This window comes from Belonocnema kinseyi, chromosome 5, assembly GCF_010883055.1.
Source record: "Belonocnema kinseyi isolate 2016_QV_RU_SX_M_011 chromosome 5, B_treatae_v1, whole genome shotgun sequence".
In the NCBI taxonomy this organism is placed as follows: Eukaryota; Metazoa; Arthropoda; class Insecta; order Hymenoptera; family Cynipidae; genus Belonocnema; species Belonocnema kinseyi.
In genome coordinates, this window is record NC_046661.1 from 35,684,510 (window position 1) to 35,694,096 (window position 9,587).

The following is a 9,587-nucleotide window of genomic DNA, read 5'->3' on the forward strand; positions in this document are numbered from 1 at the left end:
CTATCTAAGGATGGTACTATAGAACGCCACCTCAAGGTAGGCCTAGTGGCGCCATCTCTTGGTCAGGCCGGAAACTTATCAATCCACCCTCGTATATTTTCCCAAACTTTTAGGTCGATATCTCATATCAAGCGAAATTGGTCTGGTTAAAAAAAAATGTTGGCAAGGTAGGAATCGGATAAGTGTCACGTACCCTTTCATTTCACGTACCCTTTAAATTCATACGGTTGTATTAATAATTTATTCATTTATAATTTATTATAATATCAAATAATAACACAATAAGTTTAATCTTAACTATAAATCCATAAAATATTTTTTTTAATCGGGGATAAAAATTGTCTCGTGTGTAATGCTTAGACTACTTTTTATAGGATCGTTTAAAATAGAAGTTATGGAATGCGGTACGGAATTATAAGTTGGTGCCTCTTCGTTTTCCTTATTTTCTATTTTTTTGTCCGTGCTGCCTGGTTCATAGTGCACATCAGCCGTGATGGTAATTAAATTTTTAGGTTGAGGGTGTAACGATATTTTGTTACCACCATTGTTCTCTTGTGTGCGATCCTCTTCGTCATAGTTGGCTTTCCATTTTCTGGAAGTCGGCTTTGCGATATCGCTAGATTGGAGAGAACATCTTTCATAGTCGACATATCTAAAGAATTTCTTTAATTCAATGTCAACCATCTCCTGTGACCATCGTTGTTCGAGAAGCCATTGATGATACCCACCTGCAAAACAGAATACATTTTTAAACAATTGAATGTCTGCAATATTTATGTAAAATAATTATTTCTACATAATGTTAAAATTATGTGTGTGTTTTATATAATACTATTAATCAGGGACCCGACCGAAACGTAACAAAATACTTTCGTGATTTTCGTTCTATTTTTATACTGCCGAAACGTAACTGTATTCACTCGATTTAGGTTGCGCTATTCAAAATACCAAAATTATAACGAAATCTTTTAATTATTATCTTTTTCAATTATGATATAATTCATTTTAGAGTACGTAATTCGACAGTCTTTCACTTTAAAAATTTTCACTAACATATTTCATTTTTACACCATTCAATTTGAAATGTTTTAATTAAGAAAAATAACAATTAATTAATATTTAGAAATATCTTACTGTTCCTTCAAATTAATAATTATAAATAAAATATTCAAAGCTAAACAAAAAAGTTAACTTGGAACGTTACAACTTTAACTATTCTATTTACACCTATTATTCTCAGAAAAAATGTGAATAAGTTGAAGATATTTTTAGAAATTTTGAAAAAATTCAGAATTAATTAAAGATTTGAAATGATTTCAAATAATTTAAACGAAGTTTCTACGTGTACCGAGAAAATCTGGCTACTATTATCAAAATTTTGGTTTAAATAGCCCACGGCCTAATTTAGGACAAAAAATAGATTTTGACAGATTTTGAACAAAAAATTTAAAAGCTTTTTAAGAATTTTGAAAGGCTTCAGAAGAATAAAAAATATTTCCTTGAAGCCATGTGACGAGTGGGTCAAGTAATCGGATTCCTACCTTACCGGCCCTTTTTTTATTTCTTAACTTATTTTCACATGAAGAGCAACATCGAGTTGAAAATTTGGGATTACAAATAAGCACTAAGAAAGGTGTCTCTGGTGTTAAATTTGTATAATTACGAAAAAAGTTTTTTTTGTGAATAATTTTTTTTGTTGCTTTTTTCATGATTATTCAAATTTAGGACCTGAGACATCTTTCTTAGTGCTTCTTATTTATAATCCCAAATTTTCAAGTCGATGTGTCGTTAAGGTAGGAATCCGATCACGTGACCCACTCATCACATGGCCTTAAGATTCCTAGGAAAATTGAAAATAATTTTTTACTTTGAAACAATAATTTTAAGAGAATATTTAAAAAGATTTAGAAAGATGTACATTATAATAAAAAATGACTAATCTAACAAATTTCAAAAATAATTTAAAATTTGAAAAAATGTAAAATAACATGTCGATGTTTCAATATTTTGAAATCTAATTTTGAAGCATTTTAAGGATTTTAAAACTATTTAAAATACAAATAATTTTAATTTAAAAAGTTTTCTATGAGTCTTCAGTTTATAAAAAAATGTAATCATTTAATTTATAATGTTTCTCACTTAAACATGCTTAGAATAATATAATTTGAAAATTTTTTGAATTCAATGATGGCTTCTTTAATTTGAATCATTGCAAATGATAACGTTTGAACTCTACAAATTTTAAAAGTTTAAAAAAAATTATTGGGAAGTTTGACTGCATTTAAGTTAAAATTATTTTGTTAAAAAGTGTTAGTAGCTTCCATTTTATACGTTAAATTATTGAGCATTTGAATACAACATTCTTAAGTTAAAAAACTTTTAAACTTCAATTTTAAAAGTTTAAAATACAAGAGTTCCACTTTGAGTGCTTTGCTTTGCAGCTCAGTTTTTTTTCTTTCGAATGGAACATTTTTTAGCTTTAGAGTCCATTTTTAGAGTCCATTTTCAGTTTCTTTGCAATTTCATAGTTAAATTGGAAAACATTTTTTTATGGTAGCTAAAAATCGCGCGAAAAATGTTTCGAGAAATTTTTTAGAGATGACTATATGAGAACAAAACTTATCTTACCGAAAACTGCATTTAAGCGGGTTGAGCCCAGTGGTGGCAACTTGGGAGCATGTTTATATTTATTATTCATCTTCCCATGCACAGATTAAGTTCTTAAAACTTCTTCTCCAAAAAACAGTTCGGCAAGTCCTCCCACAAAAACTAATGTCTTGCCTTGACATGAAACTTTTAACAGGTCCAATTTGTCCCTGTTAACGGGTAAAGTATCATTTAGCATCACCTGTAAAAACAAAAATTTTAATTTATAATAATATTTTAAATCATTGTGTGTATCCGGATAATATGTAAGTTTATTTTCTCAAACGTACATATAAATAAAATTGTACTCACTATGGGTGACGGTTGATTGACATTTTTTTCTTTTAATGCTTCCTCTAAATCTGTGAAATAAGAAATTGTTGTTAGCTACCTTCAATTCTTTTTCTGTAAGCCTCAATATGCTTCTCCAATTCTCCAATTCTTTTTCATTCTTTCATTATTCTTTCCTTCTGCTTCTTTATTATATTGTCCTTCTCCACTATTTCGCTTCTAAGCTTCATCGTCTCTTCTTCAATGTGTTCAATTCGATACCCCAGCTTTTTAATATCGTCGCTGCCTTTATTCACCTAAAATTGTTACAGGAGTTTAATTGAAATTGAAAGAACGAAACAAACACAACTTCCAGACAATTTTTGTATACAAATTTTGAAAATTGTGTAAATTATCACATCCAAATACTATTTTAGTCATTAATACTTTAAAAACTATCCCTAATACCGATACAAGAAATTAACAATAGATACATCATATTTATAATGTTACATTTAGGTGTGTGCAAATAGCTTGAAACTTGGCGTTATGTCGAACCGGCTTTCTCTTAAATAGAGTCAAGTTCAAACTAACTCGAACATTCGAATACTTGAACAGTTTCCGCAGCTACCCAAAAGTTCAAAATTTTAATTTTTTCATTATCCCGCGTAGAAAAACGTTTGTCGCTAGTCTGGCCCAGGCCTGACCTTATCTGGACCGTCTAGTCTGGAAGCGCTGATCAACCAGCCAAGAACAAAATAGTTCTAAGTTAGATCAGAAATTTTTTTTTGACATATTTCGAAAAAGTTACGGGGTGTCTAAAATTCTAGAAAATAAGAAATTCACACTATCAAAACAAGACTTTTTTTCTTATCGCATTGACAGTCTGGTCTGGCCCAGGTTTGGCACTGACCATACCATAACTAGCGGCTGACCAGACGGTCTTGCCTGGGGCAGCCAGAAAAAACGTTACACTTTTGGCAAGGCCTAGGCCAGAACATCTAGTCAGTGTTAGGACTGAAAACCAGACGGTCTGGTCTAGACCAGGCCAGCGCCAGAATACTTTCTTTTGAAAAATTTAATGAATGACTGGATTTTATGAAAATCGATATCAGAGGTTTTCGAATTACAGAACAGAAATTTGAGGTATAAGTCTGTTTTCGTTTAACAATTAAATAACGTATCTACTTTTGATGACTAAAAACATTCTGACCTTATTTTAATTATAATAATAATTCTGTACTTACATTGATTTCACGTTCTGGCTCTTCCGTCTCATCTATATTTTCATCTTGACTGAATTCTGAATTAATTCCATTGTCCACGTTTGTATTGTTCCTCTTTTTCTTCTAAGAGAAATGAAAAAAACATGTTAAAAAAAGGAAAGTCACTTTAAAAAATGCGTTCCTTATGTTGTTCCTCAAAAAGCAACACTTTGACAATAAAGCAGAAAAATAAATTTCACCATTCTCAAGTTTAAATTGATTCAATTTGGACCAATATTACCTTTATCCATCTTCTTTTCGTATTTTCATTATTCAAAGAATATGGTAAAAAAAATATTTTCTTGAAAACTTGATTTAAAAAAAATGATAATTTAATTTTTTTCTCGTAAACAATGCAAGATATCATAAAATAACAAATATTATATAAGTTATTTAAAACATATCTGCAGCTTCTATCCAAATTTTTTTTGGGTTAGATAATGGAAGCTTTTTCAATAATGAAAAACATACTGATCTTATAGCATTCTCATTATAATATTAATTGAATACTTACATTGATTTCGTTTGCTAACTCCTCCTCCTCTGCTATTGCATCTTGCATAAACTTTAAATTAATTTCATTATGTACGTTCATTGCGTCCTTCTTCTTCTTTATTTTATTCCGAAAAAAATGAAAAGTATGTTAGAAAAAATGCAAACCACTTCCGAATATCTTTTCCCTTTGATTATGCTCAAAAAGTAAGGGGCCGTACTTAAAATACATAATGGATCATAGGCCCTCTTTAACACAATATGTCAGATACAAATCTGAAATTGTTAAATTTATTTATTTAAAACCATAAAATTACTTCTTAACAAAATACTTAAATTTTCAACAGAATAATTAAACTTTAACAAAATAATTGCATTTTCAACCTACAAAGCTGAATTCTCAACAAAATGCGTAATTGTATTGATATTATATAATAGTTGACATTTAAAATTTATTTACATGAATGAAGGACCCCCTACCCGTTCCGTAAGAAATCGTAACAAAATGTCTCGACCACTCCACCTCCTTGAGCTGATACGTAATTTAAGTGCGGTCCCTAATATTTATTTGTAAAAATCAGAAAAAAAATGTTATGATTTTCAGTTTGAAAGTACTTGAATTTCTAAAATTATTGATTAAAAAGGGGGGACTTGAAAACGGATAGAAACGGGGTTAGTATTAGTCATTAATTTAAACGCTCAATGGTTCCTGTTTCATCCTCACTCCATTCCCCTTTCCTGTGTCACACAGTTTTATACTATTGGTGACAGAGAAAATCGTAAAAATATACTTCCAGTACACATAAACGCGCTTGGCCAAAAACGCTTTCTAGAATATTAATTTATATGAATAAAAAAATAATATCCCATAATTATGAGCCCTTCAATGAATAACTTTTCAAAGGTATATTTAATACATTTTTTACTTTTGCAAACGTATAATACAGCACTGAGGAAATCTGCAAAGAATTACTACTATCCGTCTAAAAAGTTTAGGTACCTCGATTTTTGTACAGATTTTACTGAAAATCTCAACAGAAAAATATTGTAAAAATATAGGACAAAATGCATGTTGCAGGTTAAGGTTTTGCCTATACTATTTCTGGGCGAGTGAAAGGTTAAAACATGCCGTAATCTCATGGTCATTTCAAAATACTCAACTTTGAATGAGTGTTAGTCATTGAAAATAAATGATAAAAATTCTGAAAAAGTATATGAGTTTTGTTCATTCTTTTTGTGTACAATGGTACAATTTAGAGCCAAAAATAATGATTTGCTACTGAGTTATTAATAAAAGAGTAATGAGGTGTCATCTCTGATTTAGGGACTGTGTAACTGGGTAAGTGTGAGAGAAGGCCGTTTTGCACGTGTAGCAGTAGCACCGGCAAGGTTAGTGTGGGTGCTTCGATTATCGTAAAGTCCTTTGAATTTTTCCAAGAAGAAAATGATTTTTTAAACATTGTATTGCAACTTTCTGCTGATTGGCAATACCTAGAATATTTTCAGAAGACAAAAATGCGTGATTGACTTTATGAATCATATCTGTACTTTCCTTAGTTTCGGAGCAGATATCTCCCTACTCTTTTATTAATGACTCAGTAGCAAGTTTTTATTTTTCGCTCTAAATTTTAGCATTGTACACTAAAGTTTTCACAGTTTGTTCCTTGTCGAATTGAAGGTTAGGAATGATATCGGTTTTATCAATTCCATTTAAAATTCTCATGTCATTTGCGGCTCATGGTCGAAGATTAAACTCACCGAGCCTTAATAACAGCGTAGTTTCTCCGCGTATTTGAATAGCCCTGGCGGGCCGAAGGAACCAAATGGAGCATCTAAAAAGTATCCGTAAGGGCCCCACTGGGTCCCCATTCGGTTGATTTTTAAAAAAATAAAAAAAAAACAGCAAAATCAACTTTTATAAATGCTTGAAATTCGAATTCTACGTTGAAATTCCCTATAGAAGGTCACGGAATAATCGCAATAGTTTTTTTTTTTTTTGAAACGGCAAAAAGTTTTAAAAATATAAGACGTATAACGCCTGTTGATTGCTACACTTCAAACGCATCATCTGTAAGTAGCAGTCAGCAGGCGTTATAGATCTTATGTATTTATTTAACTTTTTACCGCTGTAAAAAAAAGTATTGCGATTACTCCGTGAGTTTCCAATTGAAAATTTTAAGTAGTATCCGAATTTCAACAGTTTAAAAGTTGATCTAGCTATGTTTTTGAGTTTTTTTAAAAAGGAACCGAATGGGGACCCAATGGGATCTTTACGGGTACTTTGTAGAGGCTCCATTCGGTTCCTTCGGTATGCCAGGGAGCCCTTTTGATTTTATCGGCCCCGGTAATTAAATTATCGACATAGAAATCAGCTTTTAAGACATTTACAGCCGCGGGATAAATTTTTTCTTTGTCTTCGGCAAGTTGATATAAACATCGTATAGCGAGGAAAAAAGCTGCTACAACGCTGAAAGTAATAGTATTCAATTATATGTTTTTATTTCATTAGCTTCTTTCCACAGTATTCGCTGATACTTACGATCATTTTTCCGAACTAGTGCTTGACGATAGATTTTTTCAATATCCGCTGAAATGACGTAATTATGTAAGCGGAGTCTGAGAACGAAAGAAACTATATTGTCTTGTACAGTGAGATCTAATATAAGTAAATCATCAAGAGGAAGACCTGAACTCGAAGGCAAAGACGCATACTGGATTCTTTTATTACTGTGTGATGCGGCAAATAAAATCCATGAGCACTTGACGAATTTTTGACTTCGGGCGCGCGATTTAAATCTTTATCCTCGTTTATGACGTCGCTCTAAGCTTTTTCGAATTCCAGATTTTTCACGAATTTGTTTGATAACGAATTTAGTATTTTCAAGGCCTTTGATCGAGATTCTCCTAATTTATCCGGATTTTGTTTAAACGGTAGGGCTACGATATATCTACCTTCATCGTTTCTAGACACGGCTTGCTGAAAATACTTTTTGCATTCAAGTTCTTCAGCTGACAAATTGTCTTTAATTTGACCTTCTTCAATTTCCCAAAAACGATTAAACTTCAATTGCAGATTTTCTAGATGACAATTTAGTTTATTCGAATTTTTCATATAGTCTAGATCTCCGCCTATGACCCATCCCAATCCCGTTTTTTGAAGGTATAAGTCTTGATTCTTACTTGATAAATTGAGTTTACCGATAAAAAAGAGATACAAGGTAGGACTTGAACGTAATAAACGGTCGACATGCGCGGCCTGTGAAACTCTGGACCTGCGAGCAGTAAGTTTGATGGAAATTCGAGGAGTTCGTGTTTAATCGATTCGTTCGGAATGATATCTAATATGCAAGATATGGTCAAGAAATTGAGGGTTTTTTCGAATTTGTTGTGAATTTTTCTAACTTATCGGTGATGAAATTAGCAATAGAACATGTATCTAAAACAGAGCGACATGCATTATCTCGCTCCGTCGGATAATGGAGCACGATTTATTCGCGTATGGGAGAAAAGTTTGTTGGTTCAAGTTTTGATTGTACCTTTTACGACGTTCCTGAATGTTTGTCTTGCTTCCATAACTGGAGACTGATTCCCTCAATTCTCTTTTGCGTTTAGACAATCGAGATGCGGTTTTATATAAAAATTCTAGCATGTCTTCTAACTTGGGAAAGACGCCTTTTTCAAGAATTTCCTCCCATTTCTCTGCAGTTTTACCATGTAATTTTTCTTAGAGTAATTGAACGATTATTTGATCGGTAACATTTACTTTTAAAATTTTCAAAGATTTGAGATGTTGTTGAACTTCGTCCGCTAATTGACGTAAACCTTCCGCGGTTTCTTCGTCTTGTGTGGGAAGAGCCATAAAAGACTCGGATGTCTCCTAAGAATTAATCGTTCAGCTGATTTTAAATATTGCAACAGTTCTGCGTTATTTAAATCCTTTTGACTACCGATCATTGACGTAAATGCATCTTTAAATGATAACCAATCTCAATTCGTATCGATCGTCGAATTTTGGTAAAGAAGCTTCAGGTAATTTGATACGAAGTTTTATGACCCTATAATTGGAGTTCAGTTCTGAATTGCTTGAGGAGGAACCTCTAAACTGAGAAGAATGGTCTTCGGAGATATATGGACTCGAATCTAATTTTAACTGTTCGGCTTACGCGATAAGATTACGATACGTTTCATCTATTTGAAAACGTTCGCCTACACAATTCGGATCCTTGCCCAGTAATTCAATTTGATCTGAGGCTTCATCGAAATCTTAAAGTTCTAAATTTTTTTGACCGGACTTTTAATTTAATAATATTTGGTTCTCCACCTTGGTACTCTTTTAAGACATTTGAGAATCGAGTCGCAGAAGTTCTAAATTTTTCTGAACGGACTTTTAATTTAATAATATTTGGTTACCCAGCTTGGTACTCTTTTAAGAAATTTGAGAATCGAGTCGCAGTCGCTTTTAACGTTGCGCGACGTTTCATTAATTTGTTTAAAGTTAGCGCCCCTCCATAAAAGAATGTATAGAACCATACGGAAGAAAGCTCAATACGCAAAGTATTGCCTATTGTCAAGGTAAATTGCATATGAATTCCTATCGAACTCGAACTTCTATAAAAATCTGTATGGAATTACTAGCAGACGCTAAGGTTTCATCAATAAGTTTCTGTTGCTACGAGGGTAGTTCAATAAGTCCTTAGAATGAAGTATAAAAACAATTTTTTTTGGGTAAATTTTTTTTTTATTTTTCAACATAATCTCCTTGGAGCTCTATACACTTAGTCAATCGCTTTTCAAGTTTTTTTATCCTTCAGCAAAGTGCGTTTTCGGAATTTCCTCAAAATAAGCACTTACAGAGGCAATGACGTCTTCGTTGTCTGGAAATCTCTGTCCACCGAGCCATTTTTTCAAGTTTGG

General features: G+C 32.2%; 1 protein-coding gene across 2 annotated transcripts in view; it reads right to left on the reverse strand.

Annotated features, from left to right (window-relative positions):
• Positions 1-346: 346 nt before the first annotated feature.
• LOC117173177 overlaps positions 347-9,587 on the reverse strand; it is a 19,526-nt gene continuing 10,285 nt past the window's right edge. Inside the window, exons 2-6 of one of the 2 annotated variants that reach the window (XM_033361595.1) lie at positions 4,696-4,788; positions 4,164-4,265; positions 2,959-3,233; positions 2,629-2,848; positions 347-728 (exon numbers count right to left, since the gene is read on the reverse strand). In XM_033361595.1, coding sequence (XP_033217486.1) covers positions 3,093-3,233; positions 4,164-4,265; positions 4,696-4,776 — 324 coding nt within the window. In that variant the 5' untranslated portion in view covers positions 4,777-4,788 and the 3' untranslated portion in view covers positions 347-728; positions 2,629-2,848; positions 2,959-3,092. Of the gene's footprint in view, positions 729-2,628; positions 2,849-2,958; positions 3,234-4,163; positions 4,266-4,695; positions 4,792-9,587 lie in introns of both variants that reach the window. The other variant, XM_033361594.1, reaches the window with a different exon arrangement.